This window comes from Corvus cornix, chromosome 3 (genome assembly GCF_000738735.6).
Source record: "Corvus cornix cornix isolate S_Up_H32 chromosome 3, ASM73873v5, whole genome shotgun sequence".
Classification (NCBI taxonomy): Eukaryota; Metazoa; Chordata; class Aves; order Passeriformes; family Corvidae; genus Corvus; species Corvus cornix.
The window spans coordinates 35981221-36004961 of NC_047056.1; the positions used below are offsets into that span (position 1 = coordinate 35981221).

Below are 23741 nucleotides of genomic sequence, written 5' to 3' on the forward strand. Positions count from 1 at the left end.
GAGCTATCAAGAGGCTAATTCAGGTCCAGAGGGCTGAGAAGGCAGATTAAATGATCGTTCATAAATCATTGAAAGCATACCGTATTGTAGCACACTATACCATATTGTAGCAACAAACAATGTTCTTTTGTAGGGTGCAGTTTCCTGCTTTCTACATGTCTGTGTTTTGATATTTTAAGTATCTCATCAGCATCTTTTTATCCTTAAGCTGTGAATATGTTATAACTCCGCTTGTTAATCATCAGATCTTTAGGAAGGAAGGGGATAGACTGTAAAAACAAACCTAAAATTGTTCATGTTTGCAGGCAGCACTACTGTGCTTACTACAAGCATATACAAAATAGAAAAGAATGTGGTTGCAAGATACTGTGGAGGAAAACTGGGGAAAGCAACTGAAAAAATCTGAAAAATTAGCTGTATATGTCTCAGGCACCTTTGCTTTATGGAGGATGGAGGGGAGGACACTGATGGTTAATTTTTCACTTTAAAATATTTTAGAGAAGCACTGAAATGTGCTGGTTTATGTAATGTAAGCTTATTCACTGATTCCACCATGGAAAAACTGGGATCTGGTCTTACACTTTTTTTCTTATAGGATTGAGACTATCCACAGGCTACAATTGACTACTCTTTAGAACTGTCTTCCAAAGGCTCACTTACCCATTTTTGAAAGTGTTTAAAACACTGTTCTTCATCTGCTTTTTTCCCTCCTCTCAACAGTTCTAAGAAAGACTTTTTCACTATTTATCATAAGTAAAGGATTCCTCCAAGGAGTGGAGTTAATGGCACTTGTTTCTGATTTTACAAGACATGGAACACACTCCAGTTCTCTATACAACATAATATTCCACATTTCCAGTGCCTGGTATTCTACTGCTATGCACTATAGTATTTACCTGCATCAGCACAAAGGAAGGGCAAAAGGCTGTCATTGCAATGTGCTCCCTCTGGAAACATGACACTCTGGGATGAGAGACAACATAACATGTTAGGAAGAAGAGAATAGTCCTTTAATTACAATGATTAAATCATGGTTTTGTCAATTTTTTCATAGAACACAGAAGGTCTTCAGACTGGGACAATATGGCTGAACAGCACAAAAGGCTAAAAATAAGTGAAGCCAGCAGTTCTATTTGATAACACTGTCAAATCAAAATTGTATAGATTTGTCCCCAGCTATCTGAACAGCATTATTTGCTCATTTTTGTGACTTCAAGGACATGTTTTTCTGTTCTCTTCTTTCCTTTTCTCTACCAAAAAACATACCCATTTTTAGCTCTAGGACGTAGATTGCCTCAGTGCTCACACAGTTCTTTGGCTTTTGGCATAGCGTGAGACATAAGCCCTCATCTGGCTCTTACTTTCTTTCTCCGTCTCACCAAAATTTGACTGCTCTGTAGCTCACATTTCCAGCTTGGTCCTATTATGTCTGAGATGCCAACTGGCAACAAACCTGCACAGGTACCTGGATTAAAAGGAAATACTTGTTCATTCTCATTTCTCTGCAGCATGTCAGAGCCACTGGTTTGCTCCCTGACTTTCTCCCCAGGGTCCCTTAATTGCAATCATCCTCAAAAAAAAACAAACCCCAAAAACAACAAAACAAAAGAAAACAAAAAAGAAAGAAAAGGATAATCCATCTCCATTCAAGCTTCAGGACTGAATTTTACCACTGTCTGTCCAGGATTTTGCTCTTACAAGGCTCCCTGCCTGGATTGTGCACACTTTCTTCTTCAGGTTCACCTATAGTCATTAACTATTCTGTCAGCAGCTTTCTAGATATGAGTTTTTGCCACTGCCTTTAAATGGAAAATGAAGTCCTTTGAAGATATGTTGATTGTTTCAAACATCTGTCCACATCCTTGTGCATTAATTAGGAGGCCTAATAGAGCTTTTTGGTTTTTTATCATATGTCTTAACTGTCAGAGTGGATTTATACATCTCAAGACAAAACCACTCCGTATGCTGCAACTCAATATCCACCAGAAAACACAGAGTGTGCTTTTCTACTTGTATTTTCTTACAGAATAAAGCTCTGGAGGGCAAGGGATTTGCCTCGATCTGCAGGATCAGGTGACAGTGGTAAAGAGTAAACAAAAGAATACACAGAATAAAGATGGTCTTTCTAACTTTTCATTGTTTCTGCTGTAAACAACATTAACTACAGTCTTGGGTGAGAAGTACAGTCTGCGGAGGAAGTAGGAGGGAAAGAAACCAAATACAGCTGTGAGAAGAGAGATGCAAGGGTTACCAAGAGCTTGGTTACTCTTCACATTTTGACCAATCTGAAAGAGAGCTTTGAAGCACTAAGTTGCTCTGCTAAGCAACTAAGAAATTGAAAAGATTGAAATTCTTAAATGTTGATGAGAATGTCTTCTTTACCATATTATGTTGAAATCTCTGTTCTATGTCAAAATTGAAAGTAAGTATTTACTACAAAAATCCATGTGTCTATTTTCACAAATGCACCCTAGCGATTTTAAATCAATTTTTCTATTTTATTCAGCTTTATTCAGTTTTGGGTTTATATACTAGATACAGGATTTTTCTGCTTGGGGAAAAAAAAATTATACTATGTCAGATTTTGTCAATACAGATAACTTACACATTTTCACTGAATTCAGCTCTTTGCTGAATTGGGATCATGCCTTTGAAGGAACCTAACTACAGGGAAAGCTAATAAAAATGAGCTCATAAAAAGCACACAGTTAAAGTGAACAGTCTTTGAAATCTGTTACAGGTTGCCAGATCTGAGGCTAATGCAAGGTCAGCTCTCCCTTAATTTCTTTTGACTTTTTTCTTCCAGAAGAGGACATGATACTATTTTCACTCCGGTCTTACTTGCCAACAAGGAGATCCAAATAATCCTCAAGCTGCTGAGTCAATTTGTGGTTATGGAGAAAAGCATTTCTCAAATATGAGAGATTGGATATCCACTGGGAAAGCTCTTTTTCAGACTTCTCTCTCAAGCAAAACAAAACTAAACTATTTTTCTTAGGTCACATTTTATTATCCTCTAGCTCTCCTTGGTGCTCTCTCTCAACTTCTCTATACCTTTCTCAATAGTCCTGCTGAGGCTGAACACAGACTTGTTTTTCAGGACTCACCACCACATGTTTTTTGCCATAGTACAGTTTTTTCAGTCTTTCACAGAAGAGCCTCAATTCTTAATCTGTTACACAGGTAAATCTCCATTTCTATTAATGAAAATGACGACTCATTCCCAGCTACAGCTCTTTATATCTGTCTGTAATGAATTGCCTGTTGCTGTTTTTTAATCACCTCTTAAATACATCCAATTTGATTTGTGGTTTTCTGTTACACAATTATGTATTCATTTTCAAAACACACATATTCCACTTGTGAACTTACTATTATTATTTTTACCTAGAATTTCCACAGCATCTCTGGAGATACAGCAGTTGCCTAGTGGGATTTCTTCAAGGTCGCTTAGTTCATCAGGGATTTATCTCACAATGTAGGTGATGGCATCCTCAATAGCTGTCAAATGGTTCATGTATAATAAGTGTAGCCTTCTCATATTTCTGATACCTTCAACCATCAATGGGATGAGGAAAAAAAGTAACAGGTCACATTGTTAGCTGACCTGTTTTGGTATGTTTCTAATGCCGTGATCACAGCCAACTGCTAGACAATTAGATTTTTACTGACTCACATACAACAACTATCTGTATTTTGATGCCATCAAATGTATGACAAGTTTTGTTTGCATAGAAAGATAAACACAGCCTACTGATCAGGTACTGTATCATGTAATCAATATGAACTACCCCTCAGCCCAGAGAAAGTAACTCATAGAAGATCAAATGGGATCTTCCTGTGGAACAAATACAGGAGAAGCATTTTTTTAGTAAGTCATCAAAAGCAGACATATGAATTGCCATATCCATTTCAGTTACTGGATTGTGTGGCCCTAGCAAACACTCAAACTTTTCAACCTTGGTATCCAGTGACTGACCTCACAGAAAGTCAGCAATAGGTCAGAGATGGGAACTGTGTCACCTTTGCAATCTGAATGGCAGTTCATGCAGATTAGCCAGTTCTGGGGTCAGTCTGTCAGATCGGCTTGACTGTGGTATGCATTACTAACTTGAAAGGAGCACTCTGATACTTTGTGGCATTAAGGATACAGAACATATCACGACTTCAGTGCAAATGTATAATAAAGTACTTTTCTAAATTAGATAGTAGGACTTCCAAGTTGTAGTAGTGTACAAACTTCAGAGGTTGTTAAAGCATTCACATTCTCAGCACAATATACTTTATTATGGTATAAAATAAGAGTAAGCAGCAAAGTGTAACAGTGCTTGTCTCCATGTTATCTGAAGGTTCTTTCTTTGCAAGTTTCCTTCTTGTAAAATTACTTAATATCTTGCTTGCTTACAGAGTAGGTTGTGCAATGCCCTTCTGTTGCCAGAAAAATAGAGAACTGTTTCTTGATGTAAAGCAAGTTCCAGTTCATAAGTACTTGAAAATTTATGATACAGCAGTTATCAAAAACTTGTCTCTCTGTCCAGAGTTAATGGTCCAGTTAGTAAATATTTCTGCTACCAGTAGAAATGAGTGTATCTGCAATGCATTTAATTAATTCATTCTTCAATGGTTTCATTAAAAGATGGTAACTTTAATTCACAAACGAGATGTTTATTGTGGGACTTTGATATCTAGACTAAACTAAACAGTCATACTGTTCCAAGAAGCCAGGGCTCAGGGTTTTCCTCACTAATTTGAGCAGCACTGACTCAAGCAACTAGATATAGTGAGGCAGGCCCAAAGAGAAGCTCTAACAACCCTAGATGTAAATGCAAAAGCCATTTCAAAGTGGATGATTTGTAAGGATTAACCTAATCTGATATTACTTTGACACATTAGGAATAAAACTCCACAGCAATCTGCCTACTTGCCTTGTCATGGCAGTTGGCTCCAAACTTCCCCAAGAAATCAGAAGTTGGCTCTTCACATAAGTGATTCTGACTTCCTTTTTACACAGTAATTATATACATTCTAGTAAATTCACATAATGCATGATTCTTGAATGTCTAAAATTAAAATTAAACAGGAGCCTTTCCTACTGGCAGACAGGTTGCATTTGTGAGTACCCAACAATGCATTTTTATGCAGCACAGCTTGTCACAGCCTGTTAAAATGCTTCCTTTTCCCTTTCCCTTTCCTTTCCCTTTCCCTTGCACCTTAAACTTCAGCCGACCATCCAGAACACTTTGTGATTGCTCACATATTTACATGTGGTGTGGGCCTTTATCACTGAAAGCAATTTCTGAAGTGTGCAGAAAGGCAAAATGCAGAAATTGCTGAGAAATCTGGCAGCAGCGTCTGGGTGAAACAGCGTTACTCAGCTGGTTTCAAGCACTTTGTTCCCCCCCCTCCCCCCCCCAGGAAAAAACCCTGAACTGGAACCCCGGACAAGGTCTGATCTGGCAAAAGCAGTGCTAGACTGCCCTCCGCTGGCACAGCCCAGGCAGGGGACAGAGGGTTGCTCACCTATGGTCTGAAGGGAAGGAGGCTGAAAGGAGGAGAGCAAAATCTTAGTATTTGAGCAAATGCTGAGAAAAATCCAGAGTGTTTGGATCAGGTGGATTTCTTTATCCTTCACTACCCATGTACGATAGAGCATCTGGAGGAGCAACTCTTGAAAACCTACTCACTGTTATTTTAGATAGGCATGGGCAGAACATCTATCCTTTGTCTCCTTCAGTGTCTCTTTGATGTGAAATTCCATCTGGATCTCAGCTGGTCAGAAAATCCCTAGAAAAGGAAATAATTAATGCAAGTTTTCTTGTATTATCAAAATTATTTTTAAAAGTAGATAATGAATGATAATGAATGTCTTTATAAATAGTCTATTGAAAGCAGAGAAATCTAATTACTTAACTGCTTGTGTTCATACAGAGATCACTGTCAGAATCAGACAATGAGAAAATGCAGAAAATATTTCCAAATAGCGAACAATATCTCGTCTTTGCTAGGTACCAGCAGTGTCACAAAATAGTCTTCTGCATCATATCAACCTATGTGTATTTCACTTATACTTAGAAAATGTTACAGCACATGCATAGCACAGGGTCCAGTGCATGAAACCATGAAACAAGGAGAGACAGAACTAGTCACCCAGCCTAACGTGGAGTCTCATTTGTCACTGCTCCTTTTCGGCACACTAATAAAATCTGCATTTGTGACTCACTGCATAATATTCTGTAATTTATTATCATTGTCCCAAGTTTCCTCCTCAAAGCTGATTCAGTGTAATATTTCATCTCCTTCTCTTTTGTCTCCTCCCATCCTTTTACAGTGCTCTGAGGACTACTCCTTGTGTTTATCAAGAGGTACACTACTTTTGTGCCCCAAATCACCAAGTTTTGTTCTAGCAGTGTATGCTGTTGGTCTTGTTAGGAGACAAGTACAAAACAGCTTAAAATCCTATTTATTTCAATAAATAAGAATTGCAATGAAGCAAGTGAAAGGTTTGCCTTAAGTGCAAGCAATTCCTTGACATGGCATTCTTTGTTGCCATCCCTCTATGTAGTTATATAAAAACAAGAAATAAAATCAAGCAAACAAACAAATAAAAACCACGAACTAAGAAAGGAGTCTAAGCTCCACAGAGGGATCTGGACAGGCTGGATCAATGGGCCAAGGGCAATGGTATGCAGTTCAACAAGGTCAAGTGCTGGGTACTGCACTTGGGTCACAACAACTGCTTGCAGCATTACACATTTGGGGAAGAGTGGTTGGAAAGATGCCTGGGGGAAAAGGACCTGGGGATGCTGGTTGACAGCAGCTAAGCATGATCCAGTGTATGCTCAGGTGGCCAAGAAGGCAGGCCAGTGGCATCCTGGCGTGTATCAGCAGTAGTGTGGCCAGCAGGACTGGGGCAGTGATTGTCCCCCTGTACTCAGCACTGGTGAGGCCTCACCTCGAGTGCTGTGTCCAGTTCTGGGCCCCTCACAACAAGAAGTGAGGGGCGGAAAAAGTTGAGGTGCTGGAAAAAGTCCAGAGAAGGGCAGCAGAGCTGGTGAAGGGTCTGGAGCACAAGTCCTGTGAGGAGCAGCTGAGGGAGATGGGGGTGTTTAACCTGTAGAAGAGGAGGCTCAGGGGAGACCTTGTCACTCTCTACAGCTGCCTGAAAGGAGGATGTGTAGCAAGGTAGGGGTCTGCCTCTTCTCCCAGGTAACAAGCAACAGGATGAGAGGAAATGGCCTCAAGCACCAGGGGAGACTTAGACTGGATAAAGGAAGAATTCCCTAACTGAAGGAGTGATCAGGCATTGGAACAGGCTGTCCAGGGAAGCAGTGGAGTCACCATCCCTGGAAGCATTCAAAAAAGTGTAATTGTGGTATGTAGGGATATGGTTTATTGGTGGACTTAGTAGAGTTAAGGTAATGGTTAGACTTGAAGTGTCTTTTTCCAACTTAAATGGTTCCATGATCCTGTGATTTCACGATTTGCAATTTGTCCAATAACAGACCTGTCTGGCATCCTCTGGAGGGCACAGTTTCCAGAAGCATCCAAGACATTTCAACATCAACAGGGAACAGCACACTCACAGCAGTGTAGTTAAATGTAATAGTAGAATCATGGAATGTCTCAAATTGGAAAGGCTCCATAAGGATGAACAGGTCCAACTCCCTCCTCCTTGCACCTTTACCTAGGAGTAAACCATATGTAAAAGTATCATCCAAAAGCTCCTTGAACTCTGACAGGCTGGCTGTAACTAAGTAAAGAGGAAGAGACATCAGGAACTGAAGGAAGCCTATTGCAAAGGTCTTGTAGCAAAGAAGTTCCACATAACAGCTAAGAAAATGAGCTGCTCTTAACAGATGTCTTGACTGCTCACCTTTTTAAAGGGAAAATCTGATTATACAAGTATCTGTAGGGGCATTTTGTAGTATCAAGACAATTTTTGATTTAAAAATAGGTTATGTGCAGTTATAGGTGATTTTTTTCTGGTGCTGCAAGGAAACTGATAATCATTGTAAAATATCTACAGAGAACCTAAATCCAAGTCATATTTGATATAAATGCAAATTTGAGTGATCCTTGGATATGGTAAAGTAGGAACTTCCAGTCATGTTCTCTCCATAAAAAACAGATTGGGTTTTACTTGTTAAAAATTATTTGAAACGGACCTCCCAGCGATTTCCTTTAATGGGATATATATGAAAAGAAAAGGTTCCTTCTACAAATCAAACCACTGCTCTAATGCTATTTCTGGACCTGTAACTTTTCCAATTTATATTTCTATTTATAGATAGCCCATGGCACTTAATGAAATCTATGTATGAAATAAATATATGTGGCACGAATGCCACATTTAAGCCTGTTTCCTCAAGATGTCAGGAAAAAAATGTGTCCTCTCACAATAAATGCTGGTATTCAGCAGGGAGCAAAGGGATGGATTTACGTGCTAACCCTAAGCGGAGTTATCTGGGAGCTTTTTTGTTAAGTCGTTAAACACAGAAAAAGTGAGATCCCACTTTCTGATTCCTCAAAGCACAGACCGCAACCAGAGCCAGTGTTTGTCTTATTATATATTGTATTATTATAATAGGGATTGGCAGCAACATGTCAATTCTATTATTTTACAACTTCTTTAGTGCTACATAGGTCTCTCTGCAGTCAGTCAAAAACATAGTCACAGCATTATTAGCCACTAGATCATGAAGGAAGGAAGGAAGGGAGGGAGGGAGGAAGGAAGGGAGGGAGGGAGGGAGGAAGGAAGGAAGGAAGAAAGGAAGGAAGGGAGGGAGGGAGAGAGGAAGGAAGGAAGGAAAGGAGGAAGGAAGGAAGGAAGGAAGGGAGGGAGGGAGGAAGGAAGGAAGGGAGGGAGGGAGGGACGGAGGGTGGATGGTTCGTCCCATCAGGAGGAGCTTAGCAGCGGAGTGGAAGTGACCTCACTCCCGGGACAGCGCCGGGATCCAGTCAGCGCTGGAGCACCGGCGGCCAGCCTGGGCGCGCCTCGCGAGCAGCCAATGGCAGGGGCGGCGCCGCTTGTTGTCGCCCCGTGAGGCGGCTGCGCCCTGGGCTCGGTGCCGCTGCCGCCGCCGCAGGAGGGACCCGGGAGGCCCCAGGCCCCGGTGCCCGCTCGCCCCTCGCCGCCCTCACCGGCCCCGCAGCCCCCGCGGAGGGCGGGGAGATGCAGCCCCCGGGCGCTCAGCAGCCGCCGCTCTACGCGCCCAGCAGCGGGGACTTCACCTTCGTCTCCTCGGCGGACGCCGAAGGTGAGCGCGGGGCCGCGGGTAAGGCCGCGCTCGCTGTCCCGAGACGAGGGCTGTTCCCGGGCCGCAGAGACAGGAGGGGCCTTCCTTGCCCTCCTTCACGCCACCCCCGCGGTTGGTGTCGTGGCTGGAGGCGGAGCGGGGTGGCCGAGGTGGCCGCTGCCCGGGGGCCGCTGCCGCGGGTGCGCCCCGCTGCCGTGTCCGCGTCACGGGAGCACCAGCGTGGCAGAGGAGGCCGTGCCGCTCCGCTTCCCGGCTTCTCTGAAAGCCGGAGCCGAGCTTGTCCCGGCGGCGTGACATAACCGTGACCCCTCTGTCACTGCCCGCTCCTCTGGCTCCCGCGTTGCTGCAAGCCCACTTTGGTGTCTTACCGAAGATTGTGTCGTGTGTTCACGTTTGCTGTAATGTTGAGCTAAAGCGTCTGCGCCGTGTCTCATTGCAGCACAGTCATGAAGGAGAAAAAGAAGCTGTGTATGTAATTTAGGGGGTGGAGTGGGCCCCCTGCCAAACTGCTGCACAAATAGCAGTGGTGTACCAGCATGCCGTGAAGATGTGCCTTAAAGCTTCAAAACTGAACATACGGGAGTCAACATCGTGCAAACTTATTTCGGTGGAGAATGATCTTTAGGGCTCTACCCATTTAAATAACAAGGATTATACTTTCATGTATGTATTTAGTTACTCTTGTAATTGTGACTAGGGAATCATATAAATCCTTACTCATGCGTCCCACCCTGGAAAGGAATTGCTGAAGTGGAGAAGTTACTGTAGAATACCTGTTCTTTATTCACAGTCTTTCTGAAAAGAAATACAAGTCAACAGTATAGTCATGGTTCTGGGGTTTTTTGTTGCTGGGGGGTTTTGCTTGTTTTCCTTTGGTTTGTTTTTCTTCTTCACCTTGGCCTGAAAAAGGATCCATGTACCTCTGAGCGGAAGCTCTCTGCTTTTTCCTCTGGAAGTATTTGTTGGGCAATGCTGAACCCAATCCAATACAGCCACCTTTCCGGTAGGTTGTGTTGAATCGCGCTTAGCTCTGTGTTTTTTACGAACACAAGAAGGTGTGATCTCCTGCCTGTTCAGGTGTAGTCCTGTCCTCAAAGTACCCTAGCAAAGAAAAACATAAGCAAAGTTAAACATCTTGATATTTTAAAGTTAAAATTCTACGCATTGCACTCTAATTTTTACATGTTTCCCAAATCTCGATCCATATGAAAAAAAAAAAAAAAAAAAAAGCTGTTCTGTTTCCCCATCTTATTTCTGTGGGAGGTAGGAGCTGTATGAAAGAAAGCTGGAGAGATGTTCACAATTAGGTCACCAGACATGGTAGAAAGAGCAGACTGGGGTTTTGCTTCTTGTACTGCTTTTTCAAAATTAAGAGTCAAGACTGTTTTGAAAGCTGGTTTTCTACAATGCTTGGTTGAAATGAGGTATCTGAGAGACCTTGGTTTTGCTTCTGTGGTGTTCAGCCTGAGACAGTAGCAGTGAAGGCACCCAGGCTCTCCCTAGGAACCATCAGTGTCATCAGTTCTTGGCAGATTTTCCAGCACCCTGTTGCCCTGCTGTTAAAAATCTCATTCAAAGCAGCGTGCAGAAGAGGTGGTGACCAGTCCCTTTTCCCCTTTGTCTTGCAAAAGAGACTTAAGATCATGTTAACAGGTTTTATAATTCAAAAATGTGGCTGCAGGTATTCATTGACTTGCTTACGAGTTTCCATGCCTTAGGATGGATTGTTAGCAGTCCCTGAGAAAGGAGAAATACTTGGGTGGTTGGACTGCTGTGTTTGCTTCTTTTGTCAGCTGTATTTATGCATAGAGTAGCAAAAACCTCTCCTTGCAAAAAAAGTGTTATGTTGTAGCAGAAACAGATATTTCTTAATGACATAAGGGTCCCAGAGTCAAGAGAAAACTTCTGAGGCTTCAACTTGATGCCCAGGCATTAAGATTTTCCTTTTTTCCTCCCTCTGTAAACAGCAGAGGAAGGCTTTGCTAGAGTCTGGTGAGAACAGTGTATGCATGCTGGGACTGAGAAGAGCAACAAGAAATTCCTGCCTTAGGTTACGATGATCTTTACAAGGGTCCTGTGCAGATGGTGTTCCAAGAATCAAAGGAATGGATCAGTAATTCTCACGATTATGAAATAGTTGAAAGGCATTTATGGAGAAGCTTGAATCTGAGTGGCCTAGCAAGCTGCTCTGGGAAGGAGAATTCTGTTGAACTAATTGCAATACTGAGTGATCAGTGAACACTTAAGACACGTTGGCTGAAGACATTGAGATTCTGTAACTGTACAAATTTTGTTCCTGTAAAATTATGTAATATTTTCCAAGAGGATGTTGCAAATGTAATCTACAAATATGGCCTGATGTGCCTCTGTGAGTATGTGTTTCAGAAGTATTCGCTGTAGTTAGGTGTTTTGGGAAATTTGTGCTGAGGAGCTTTAATGTGTGAAAAACACACCACAATGAAAAGGCAAAAAATATTTTCTTTGGTGAGGTGAAAAGTTGTTGGATGAGAAGAGAGTTTTTATTTCTCAATATATTTATAGTAAGCTTGTACAAAATATTTACACATTTCTGTTTGGATTTTTCCTTCTTAGCAGATAATGGAAATCCATTATTTCCAAAAGGAATAATTATTCACTTCTTATGTATCTTTTTCTTTCTTCAAGTTGCTTCATTTATTTTCCAATACTATTTTTTATTCTCCATCTGTATATAACTGAATAAAATGAGAAAAAAATTGATATTTATTGGTGATTTTGACACAACCAACCAGAACATAGAGAAATTACTCTTTTTTTTTGCTTAGTATTGTGGCAGAGCAAGATCGTAGTATATCAAAGAGAACTTGTATTACTTATTATTGTCCAGAGCCTCAGGATCTCTGGTAGCATTCCTTCTCTAACATTTTCAGCTGTATTAAAGGCAGGCTACAAATTAAAACATCTTCAAATGTTTTCCTTTTATGAAAAATTTGGCATAAAAGCAGAGAGTGGTTTTGGCTGAAACAATGCCTCTATAAAAAAATGAGCTCCAAAAGAGGTAGAGTATGGTCAGAAAAAAAATGATGAATAATCCACAATTTATAGCATGTTGAGGCTCTCCTTAGTTCTCTCTTTTTGTGCCTTTAAACACTTAATGATTAGGCACAAATGGAAGCCTTTCTGTCATACCATAACACTGCATCATAAAACAAGAGTCCCATCTAAAAGCTAAAACCTGGTCATTTGAGACCTAACCCAACATTGCTACTATTGCAATAAAACCACAAGTACACTTTCAAATTATGTATCTGTGAAAGCATAATTTTATTTTATAACTTTGAATGTTTTATGGTGATGACCAACACATGTAGCTTCATATGTTGGTTGTTTATCTTCCAGTACTTTTAATATCAAATGGTTTTGGCAAGACTTAAAAAGGTCTATATTTTTCTCCCTTTTTCTTTAGATCTTAGTGGCTCCATAACAACTCCAGATGTTAAGCTAAATCTTGGAGGAGAATTCATCAAAGAATCTACTGCGACTACATTCCTAAGACAGAGAGGATATGGCTGGCTTCTGGAAGTGGAAGATGATGACCCAGAAGATAACAAGCCACTCCTGTATGTTGCAATTATTTTTGGGTATCTATCTTTATTAGCTGTGTAGGGAAAACAAACAACTTGTAGTCTTGCATTGTCCCCCAGCCTTGTGCTGTGCCTAGAATTCTGTTTGACAAATTATTTGACCAATGAGTGTTTTCTGGTGCAAGAATGGAAACATTGTTTCTCATTATGGGCTTTAATCTCTATAAGTATAAAGCTTATATGGTTTTTCTGCTTTTATCTGTTGATCTTGGTTTAAAAAAATGAGACTGTATTCTTTGTATCTTTTGCATTCACGTTTCTTGATATTGTGAAATAATCAAAGGCTAAGACAATCCTGTGGGAAGATTCCTCTTAAGTGAATCTCAATCATTTCTGTCAGTTATTCTGAAGCAAAAGCATTGTGAATCATGATTATTACAGTAGGGATGTTAGAACCAAGGTAGCGCAAACTTTATAATCTTTGATGCTGCCTTTTACTATAAAGCTAGATTAAAAGGGTGCTAGTGCTGAAAGACAATGACCTCCTTAAAACTGAAAGTCTTGCGTCCATTGTTCTGTTCACAGAAACATGGTTGGCTGAAGAAAGTTTGTATCTTGAGGTTACTACACTGTGAGTCAGGCAGCCTGGTCCTTGTTCTGCATCTAAGCAATTTCATTTTCAGTGTCTCAGTGTTTTTCTGTGAATTAAACATAATGATGCTTTTAAAAATTGGAGTGAGACAGAGAGTACTCTGGAGAACTCAGATGAGAGTGTTGGGAGACAACAGGTGTCTGGAGAGCTTAATAATGACAGTGCTACTTGAGAAGTGGTTTAAGTTAAAGTGTGCAGAAGTAGCTCCTTCTGTGCATAAGTCTGTTTTGTAAACCCCAGACTTTTAATTAAGAAACAGACTGGTGTAGTGAGGTGACAACATAGGAATTCTGACTTTCGTGTAATTTTGTTGTTTTGATTATTCCCAGAAACATGTGCCATAATGAATTCTTGCTATCTGAATCCTATTAAGGATTGAAAGAAGAGCAGCCTGTTAAGGGCAGTTCACCAATGCAGTGCTACTGTGCGAATGTTTTGTTCAATAAAGTGAGACTATTTTTTTAACTTTCTCATTGGGCAGCCTTACTCCAGACACTTGTTTCCTGATACAGCTGCCATCACTTTCAGGTGAGGTAGCTGTCAGCTTCATACAAAAGATTTATTCACATGAGGAACTGTCAGAAGCCCTAGACAATGCCAAAGAATTCTTTCTATACAGCCAATATTTGTGTTACACAGTCTTCAGAGTAAGGTATAGGGATGCTACATCCTTTTTAGAGAAGTGGTGAAAGATAGATGCTTCTAGTCTATTCCTTAGATTCAGGGTTGGTTAAAGAACAATTTTTGTTACTTAGTCACTACTTAGTAATACCACTTTTGAAGTAGCTTCAGTAATAGTAATCCAAAAATTACCTTGAGGGACTGAATTAGCAGTATTTAATTTTTTTTTTTTTTAAAGAGAAATTGTGGTGAATCATGTCTTTGCATTTATTTCTCACTTCAGCTTTTCTGAAGAAAAGGCCAAAAAACCAAAGCCTTGGATAAAACCTTCATGAATGGACTTAGGATATTAAATATTCTACATTTTTCTTCGCTATGTACTTAAATATACAGCAGTATATCTGCTGGAAGTCTCTTGCAACTCTTCAGAGCTCCTCAGTCACGGCTGAGGTTCTGCACATAAAGAAATGGAATTGCCCATTACTTGGGAAGTCTGATTCCTTCCCATTATGCTAGGACAGTCAGGGCAACATGGACCAGTTGGGAGTCTCCTGGGCAGACGAGTCTTCCTGCCAATTTGTATCTGCTTTCAGAGAGTTTGTAACAGGAAGCGGGAATGCAATGAGAGAAGGGCAAGATCTGTTGATACATACTGCTGCTAGTTCAAGTGACCTCTATTTATTTTACCCATATTGGAAACAAGCTAGAAATTAAACAGTTGGCATAAGCTGATCTGTTGAAAACTACTGTTGTTGAAGGAAATTAAGCTCCATTTTCTTTTAAAAAATTGGTTTTATGTGATGTATTTGGAACGGTTTAATATTAGTGAATGTAATGGTATTCTTGCAGAATTTAAAATAAAATGTTTTCATAGTAAGTGTGCTTGTGGCAAACTGCTTGGCATAGGAATACATGGACATTATGTGTGCACGTCTTTGAATTTTAAGTAGTTACAGTGATAGAAACATGTCACCTGTCCTCGTGTGTCAGAAAAATAGACCTCCTGTCTTAATGCAGACTCTCAGGGTATCACAGAATCATAGAATTGTTTGGGTTGGAATGGTTGACCTTAAAGATCATCAGTTCCAACCCTGCTGCCTTGGGCAGGGACACCTTTCACCAGTCCAAGTTACTCAGAGCCCCATGCAGCCTGGTCTGGGTATGCTGTGTATGTTTTCTGTTCTCAGTCATGTAGTTTGTTTTTGAGTGACTAAATAAATCTAACTGTGTCCCACCAGTTACTGAATGTGCATGAAGGTATGGCCTTGCTTTACTGTGCACAAACTGTTCCTCTGTAGTCATGGCCTCAGAAAGCCTTGTGGGTGACAGGAGACTTGCTCTATAAACCTACTGTTTGCCCCTGTACTTACTTTTTTAGGTCTGTTTCGTTACTGTGGTGTATAGTAATGCTCACTTGCTTTACAATTTCAGGGAAGAACTCGACATTGATCTGAAGGATATTTACTACAAAATTCGATGTGTGTTGATGCCTATGCCATCTCTTGGGTTCAATAGGCAGGTAGTGAGAGACAATCCAGACTTTTGGGGTCCTCTGGCAGTTGTCCTCTTCTTCTCAATGATTTCATTATATGGACAATTTAAGGTAGGTATAAATCTTCTGACTAAAACGAAATCTGAACTAAATTTGGGGATGTGATTGCTAAGCAATTTGCATTCTTACGTAGGTAGAAAGTCTTTTTTTCACATACTAATGTGGGGCATTTCAAGTGCTGTTTCTCAAGTTAATATGTAGAAAGACAGCATTTAGGAATGTATTAAATAGCCCACGGATAAGTTAATCATGATGAAATGTCAGGTTTGTTTTTATACAGTAAAACAAAGGAAAGATGTGGTTTCTAGAGGAACCAGATTGATACTGATGGGTTTATAGTCATATTAGTGAATCTTTCCATTTTAATTGTAACCTTTTGTTACCTTGCTTTTTATTACTAAAAAATGTTACCAAAAAGCATTTGTTTGGATGCCATGAATTCCAATTTCCTGACAAATAAAGCTGCTTATTTAATTCATACTATATGACTGCTGTTATCTGGTATATTTAATCTTCATTAGTGATATTTGCTATTTTGTCCTCCCTGCTCAGTTACAATCAAATAACTTTCCTCTGGTCAAAAATTCCATAATTCCTTTTGAACTCCAGGGTGAATAGCTACTCAGAGGCATTGTGCATATTTAATTGATTTCCATAAACTGTTAGATTTTTTCTTTATGTTCTGGTTAAAATAAAGAAGTGTTATCATTTATAGTAACAATTTGAATGTAAGCCTAGGTGCTCCTGCATTGGAAGTCTTTATGACTAAATGTGTGGTTGCAGTTGTTTTAAATGTGACCAAGTATGGCAATAAGCCATATGTAAACTAGCAGAATGTGCTTATGCAAGGATTTGTGTGAATGGTGGAATAAAATCATTCCCTTTGGACCTCTGGCTTCAATATGGTGTACCAAATGCTGACTAAGAATTCACTCTCAGTATCCTGTCTCCATGAGGCTTGAAGTGAGTAGACTAAACCACTTTATTGTTCAAGTCTTCTGGGTGAACCGCTCGCCTGCCTCCTTGGCAAAGCAAGGACCATTCCTTGACCCTGTGACAGATGAACCACCTCCTGCAGTTTGTGTATCTCCTGTACAGGAACACTGGGCCTAATGTTTCTTAGGAACAGTGGGTTTACCATATGGATGCAAGAGTGCTCTTATATGTATGAGGAGGGAAAGCTAGCAACAGGATGACTGACAGCAGCTGGACACATGAACCCAAAGGTGGGCTCTAAGCTGGGGAGAGATGAGCACTCCTGCTCTAAGACTTTAATCTGGTCCTCTTCTTTTAGACAGTGGAGGAAAGCAGGAAGTAAAAGGAGGCCATGTGCTATTTTCACAAATAGCATAAAGCCACTATATTTTTTTTCGTTTTTATCTGGTTTTCCCTAGTTCATTCTTCTGGAAATCTGGAACTTTTAATTAAGCAAAGTATTGAACTGAGTACTGACTTAATTTTTTAAGTTCAGTCATTGTATGTTTGGAATTACAGAGACTGGACTTAGACTGTTTCCTTCTAAAAAGGCATTTCAAAAAGGAGAGCTTTACTTCTAGTCCTTGCAGTGGCTCAACACCAAAACCAGTTAAGTTAATTTGAAAGTTCTGTTAAGCTAGAGAATGATTTTAGGATTTCTTCTGTAGTTTAAGAGCATAACTATGAAAGAAGCAAGAAAAAATAACAACAGACTTGGTCCCAGGAATCTGAGGCTCTTTATTAAGTTGTCATCATCATCAGGTTCCACTGAGAATTAAAGTCCTGTGTCTTCTGAGCGTTCTCAGTTTGAGTAAAGAATGAAGTGGCATCTTTATAGGTGAAAGAAGAATTCCAACTCCTTATATTGGTGGGGCTGACTTAAAAACTGTCTGAGCCCATATTTTGTAATAGATGAGACGTGAAGGCATTTAGGGTAGTTTTAACTTCCTATTCCTGCTACAGTAGTTACAAAATACATTGCATGTACACCAAATTTACCATTAATGTGATTCTGTAAATGTAACCTCTGAACTTTATTTGCAAATTGCATTGTGTTACTGAACACTATTCTTGCCACAATTCAGAATTCAGTTTTCATAATAAAATCCTTGACTGCAGTGAAAACGATTATGGAAATGGATTTTCCTTTTTCACAATGACAATTACTCATACAAATGAATTGTTTTTTATCTCTTAAGGTTGTTTCTTGGATTATAACTATTTGGATATTTGGATCCTTGACAATTTTTTTACTGGCCAGAGTTCTTGGAGGAGAAGTAAGTACCTGTATGTGAAAAGGATGTAAAGGGAGGTAACGTAAAGTCTCTTGACTATGTTTTTCAGCAGTAGTTGGGTTTTCATAGTGCTTGGCTTTGGATCTTGTAGTCAGCTAAGAATGGATGCAGTTGCTAAGTCAACATTTCGGGTTCTCAGTCTCCAAAGTAAAATCTGAAATACAGATATCATCATCTAATCTCTCTGTGCAAGGGATTGTGCACTTGGAAGTGATGAACATTCTGGAAATTTGTACTATGAGTCCCAGAAATTCTACCAGCTTCCTGTGATCCAGAACTGAAGTCAATTTTTGAGGGAGAAATGCTTTCAAGTTTTTGGTCACTGGGCTAAATGGGACCTTTTTTTTTCAAATGGGGAGCTAACAGCAGTTAGATGTCCTTGTGTGTAAAGCACCTGCCAGTGTTTGTTTTCAACCCTGGCCTGATGCAGTTCAAACCCATTAAAGTATGAAATCCAGTGCATGTTTCTCAACTGCAGAGCCAGCTGGAGTTGTGGCCTGCATCCCTTCCTCCAGCTGCTTGCACCAGCAGGGTTGGAATAGCTGCTTGAGCTGTTTCCAAATTGAGTCACTAAGTGATTCAGGTGTAAACAACAAAAAATGACTTAGAGCAAGGCCCACAGACAGCTACAGTGGAACAGTCAGGAGGATAGAACTTCTTAAAATGGATCTGCAGCATAAAATGCATTGGACTGTGTCGTGGAGAACTAAATATTCAGTGATGCTTGATTTCTATACTTTTACTATGGATATTGCATTAATGATGCACCAGTGTTGCAGAGGTCCTATGTTATTTACGTTAAACTTTTTAGATTTTCCTTTTAATCATAATTGTTAGTCTTCTTGTGTGAACGCTGCTTTGAAGGAAAAATGTTTTATAAATGTGATTGCATGGCATTTCTGCATATCAACACAGTCCAGATGCCCTTAAATCAATCTGGTTTGCAGCTTAAAATGTGGAATTACCAGAATGTATAAACTGGAGAAAAAGTATAGGTTAGCAGAGCTGATTGTGAAGGATTATCATCCACAAGAAAATGCTTAAAAGATGCCACTATTTCTCCTGTTAAATCCAAGAAGCCTAGCTGTGCACAGGAACATTTCAGACCATAGTAGGGTAAAATCACACATTTCCTTCTGAAGCTAAAAGTAGTTATGGAAGTACTTGGAACAACTCTGTTCGAGGTAGTGACAATAAATTGAAGCTGGAAATCAGAAGAATTCTGTGCCTTACAGGGATCAAGTTTCAGGTGACACCAAAAGCATTCATGTACTTTATGTATTTATTTATGTATAATGGATATGAGTATGTTAATGCAGAAATTATGTCTTTACTGCTTGGGACAACTAGGACTACAGCTGGTCCTTGAGAGGTCTGTTACAGTTCTATGGTCCTGGGTATCATATGTAAATGTTTCCTTTGAAAGTGATCATTTACAGTGTTTCAGTAAAGAAAAAAAAAAAGACAACGTATTTCTAAGGTTCAGCATACAACACCAGTTTTTATACTACCAAGCCTCTGTTAGCGGAAACTTCATGAGTATAACACATTATAATTGTTATTCATAGTGTTATAACAAGAACTAATTGTATTTGGTGACAGAGATTGAGTACTGCACAGCTTATTTTTGTGTGCTTGAAAATTTCAGGTTGCTTATGGCCAAGTTCTTGGTGTAATAGGATATTCCCTACTTCCCCTCATTGTCATAGCACCTGTACTTTTGGTGGTTGGATCATTTGAAGTTGTTTCTACCCTAATAAAAGTAAGTTCATATCATCTATTGAGAATTGTTTAGTTATTTTTACGTTACTTTCTTAACACTTCAAGTAATCTGTTCAGGAAAACATAATGATGTGTCAAAATTTTCATAACTACAAAGTGAGCTCTGTGATCCTTTTGGTTAGTGTGGTGGAAAGTGAATGTCGTTTTAAATGCTCCTTTTGAGTGCTTGGGCATATACAGTGCTGTTGCTATAACAACACCTGTTGTTACTAGGCTAGCTTGTATTTAAGTATTTTGCTGTGCTCTAATAGTTGCACTACAAAAAAACCAGGATTCTCATTTTGAGAAGAGAATGCATAATAAAACCTCAGAATGAAGAATCTGAAAATAAGCTGTTCTCTCCCTTCCCCCATCGTCCAGTTTATTTTTAGTCGCTGCAGCATGAATATGACGTTAGTCATTGTTCTGAGACCTCCCTGTAGTGGTAGCAGTACAAAGCTCTCGATACCCTTTGCAGACAAGGTAAAGATTGTTCTGATTTAGAGATGGGGAAGGTATGGCACAAAGAATAACCTGCCTGATACCACCTGCTGCTGGACACCTTCTATGGAACCAGCAACATTCCCTAAAAGATCCCAGAATGACATAACACTCTTCAACACTTCCAGTACTTCTTAAAACCCTTTTAATAGCCTTTGAAGTTACTGCTGAGTCTGGGAAGCTTAACTGATAAAATTCTGTTATGAGATAAGCTGTTCACTTTCTGGGGGTTTTGTTGATTTCATTGTTTCTGTCCTTTTAGCTTGCTGGTAAACAGTATAATTGAAATACAACTAGAGTGTATGATAAATAACAAAATTGCTGTATTTGTGATTTGATAATTTGCAATTACTGATAAACGATAGAGAGTAAATCATTAACTTGCCAGTTAACTAATATATAACTTCAAAATAAATATATGTTCATGAAACCTCTGTTATTTGACTACTACTAACAGCCTTATGTTAACTTCAGGGTGAATCTCTGCAAGGTTCTTGTCTTTGCACCACTAGTATGAAAATGCATTACAAGCCCCAAATGGCCAAAACTACTTGGGCTGTGACAAGTACTACTTCTTAAGGGCTGGCTCTGTATTGTATTGAGAGAAGAAGTGATTTTTACTGTGGTATTTGGAGAGACTTTCTTGTGGTGTCAGCTAAGACTCTTCATCTTCTTTTTCAGTTGTTTGGAGTCTTTTGGGCTGCATACAGTGCTGCATCATTACTAGTTGGAGAAGAATTCAAGACCAAGAAACCCCTTCTAATTTATCCAATCTTTTTATTATACATTTATTTTCTGTCCTTGTATACTGGGGTCTGATCTAGTGTAAGATGTGGCCAGAAACCGTATTTCAGTCACTTGCAGACTGATAATGTGTAAGATTAAGAAGGCTGGAGATAATACAAGTGACTGTTTTGAATCCAGTTGTCAAGATGTTTTAAGATCGAAGAGCATATTTGTGTATATTATTTAATGAAGCAATTGTAGCTATATAGATTTGTATCAAAGTTCTAGGTTTGTTTAAGACTCTTCAGATTTTAATGAACAAAATAAAAGGACCTTGTGTTTTATAACAAAGCGTAGCAAAACTGCAACTCAATACCTGTGCCAAAAGCACTGGGACCAGATTACTATATTCAAGAATTAAAAATGAGGAGTTAACTGTTAACAATCTCAAAGTGCAATTTTTCTTTTGAGCTTAAACACAGCTGTCTTTTTCTGGCACAGCAAATTCTGTAGATAATATATATTTATGAAACAGTCCTGATTGTTCACAGAATAGTCTGTATAATCAAGACAAGAAGATACTACTTTTAATTTAGTGCCTCAATTACTGTGATTTGGCTGTTGAGTTTTTATAAATTCCAATTTGTTTTCAAAACATGTATATACTGTGTATTTTGTATCTATGGCTTGTGTGTACCGTAAATACTCCTTGGTTAAGGATGTATATTGGGTTTTTAAAAATAGAAGATACAAGTATTTGAAGTTTTCATTTACTATCTCTGACCAAAGGAGCAAGATATTTACTGCGTGACATAATTAATTAAAATGCATATTTAGAGAATCAAATTATTTTACTTAAAAGTATAAATTTACAGAGAAATGGGTGAACACCTTTCTCAACTCTAGTGCTGGCTTAATGTTGGAGAAAAAAAAGATGATCTATCAAATTTGTGTGATCTTTAAACAATGTTATTTTATGATGACAAAATAAAAATTTTGCTTCCCTAACTATGTTTTACAACATCTTGCTCTGTTTTGCTTTTAATAGCATGGTATTTAACATGCATCCTTTTTTTTTTCTTGCACCAATACTTTTAATCCTTTGTAAAGAGAACTAAGAAAGATTTGGAAGGCCAGATTCTCCCTCCACTAAATAAGGCAGAGTTACAGCCTTAGTAACAGTTAGAGTCTTGCTAATTTTGACTCTCCAAGGATTATGTAATAATGTGATGACATGTTAAATATTTCCTGTGTACTGTGTTGATTGCTTATATAATGGTCCTTATGGTAATATTTCTTCACAAGGGAAGTCCACTGAAGTTCACTTTGCATGGTACTAATATAGGCATTTGCAATCTTCAGTATTTGGTATCAACACATAGCTCTGAAGTTTCTTTTTTTTTTTCTGGTAACAGAAAAAAAGCATTTCCCATGGTCTGCCCCCTGCCCTTTTTTTATTGCTACAAATTAAAATCAGCCATGACAAGGTAATAGCAAGGGCTGTCTTCGATCCCTGATGGACATATTTCCGTAGCAGAACTGGAGCTTTTCAGCTTTTTAGACTGTGTAACTAGCCATCTTGGGGACTTATTTTTACCAGTCATTACTGATGCAAAATACATAATTAAATTCCAACTCTCCCACAAACCTTTAGCTCATTCAGTCAGCTTTCCTGGCTGATGCTTGTGTTGGTTTTAAATGGAACTACTTGAAGTTAGTGCTGGACTAACTGTAGTGTAATACTTGAGCTTGTAATATATAAAAAGAGAAAAATTAGTAGAGTGATTGACATTTCACCTGATTTTTGACTTCTGAAGAAGTTGTGGTGGAATTAATGCAAAGTAGTACTAAATCAATTTATACCAGCAGCAGCTTATTTCTTACCTACAAGTGTTTTGAGAGCATTCATACCACATTCTCAAAAGAAAAAGGAAGTTACAGTGTATTTAAAAAAACCATATTAGCTTTGGAATCTTGCATGATAATCTGGTTTTACCTCTTCTTTTCATGACTTCTATTTCTTTTTTTTAACAGGAATATCCAACTATTGTTATAAGACTCCACCCAGCCCCTGTGAATACGTTTAACTTCCATCACCACAAAGGTGAAGGGCAAGAACACTTTTGGGTTACTAGGCTGTCGGAGAGCTTCAAGCTTAGTTCTTTCTTCCATAGTTGTTCATGAGGTGTTCTGTGCATCTGAACTATGAATATTGACAGGATGCAAGAATGTTCTATTGAGTGTCCAATTGCCTCCCTTTCCAGTAATGTTCTGTGAAATTTATAGTTGCAATTTTAACTGTTCCTTTCCACAGACTTGGCACATGTGTAATATGCAATGTAGATATGCACTTAACATAGTACATATTTTGTACACAATTGCAGATTTGCACCTTTTAATCTTAGTATCTTTAGGGTCACTTTTTGCATATGTTGTGCAAGAAACATACAAACAGCTCTCAAATGATTCTGATAGTTTGTAATAACTTTGCATTCAACAAACTCATATTTTTAGATGAGGTGTGTGTGTAAATACAAGATGTATTTTATAAAAATTTTGAATTAAACTTGTTTACAGAACATATGAAGCTCATTTATATTTACTGACTTAATACTGAATAATTAATATTGATGCATTAAGACATGTCCATGCTCCTGTGCATGCCACCAATATATGGATGCTATACATAGCACCAAAAGCTTTGAGGCTATAAACAAGTTTTTGTGATAATCAACACACTACTTCAGTCTGTCAAAACGGTAACTTAGAGCACATCCATCTAGCAAAAAAATTGCCTAAGATGCCTTTGGCATACCTCATTTTGGCATGGTGACATGG

General features: G+C 39.0%; 1 protein-coding gene and 1 long non-coding RNA gene across 4 annotated transcripts in view; one reads left to right on the top strand and one right to left on the bottom strand.

Moving 5' to 3' along the window:
- LOC104684370 overlaps window positions 1-9727 on the bottom strand; it is a 68059-nt gene extending 58332 nt beyond the window's left edge. Inside the window, exons 1-2 of one of the 2 annotated variants that reach the window (XR_005604129.1) lie at window positions 9626-9727; window positions 5685-5784 (exon numbers count right to left, since the gene is read on the bottom strand). This is a non-coding gene — a long non-coding RNA (uncharacterized LOC104684370). Of the gene's footprint in view, window positions 1-5684; window positions 5785-7504; window positions 7589-9625 lie in introns of those variants that run through there. The other variant, XR_005604130.1, reaches the window with a different exon arrangement.
- YIPF4 (Yip1 domain family member 4) lies at window positions 8940-23490 on the top strand. Of its 2 annotated transcripts, none has more exons than XM_039568793.1 (6): window positions 8940-9275; window positions 12703-12856; window positions 15525-15696; window positions 17820-17897; window positions 19564-19677; window positions 20859-23490. In XM_039568793.1, exons 1-6 carry the CDS (start codon window positions 9173-9175, stop codon window positions 20994-20996), a joined length of 759 nt encoding a protein of 252 aa, XP_039424727.1. In that variant the 5' UTR covers window positions 8940-9172; the 3' UTR covers window positions 20997-23490. The 2 variants fall into 2 exon arrangements, with proteins under 2 accessions (XP_039424727.1, XP_039424728.1); XM_039568794.1 differs by having other exon boundaries at window positions 8944-9257.
- The last annotated feature ends 251 nt before the right edge of the window (window positions 23491-23741 follow it).

Excerpts from the sequence above, each read along its gene's own strand:
- YIPF4 (XM_039568793.1), top strand. The coding sequence starts at position 9,173 with ATGCAGCCCCCGGGCGCTCAGCAGCCGCCGCTCTACGCGCCCAGCAGC. Across the intron at positions 9,276-12,702 it reads AGGTGAGCGCGGGGCCGCGG|ATCTTAGTGGCTCCATAACA; the intron begins GTAAGGCCGCGC and ends CTTTTTCTTTAG. Across the intron at positions 15,697-17,819 it reads CATTATATGGACAATTTAAG|GTTGTTTCTTGGATTATAAC; the intron begins GTAGGTATAAAT and ends TTATCTCTTAAG.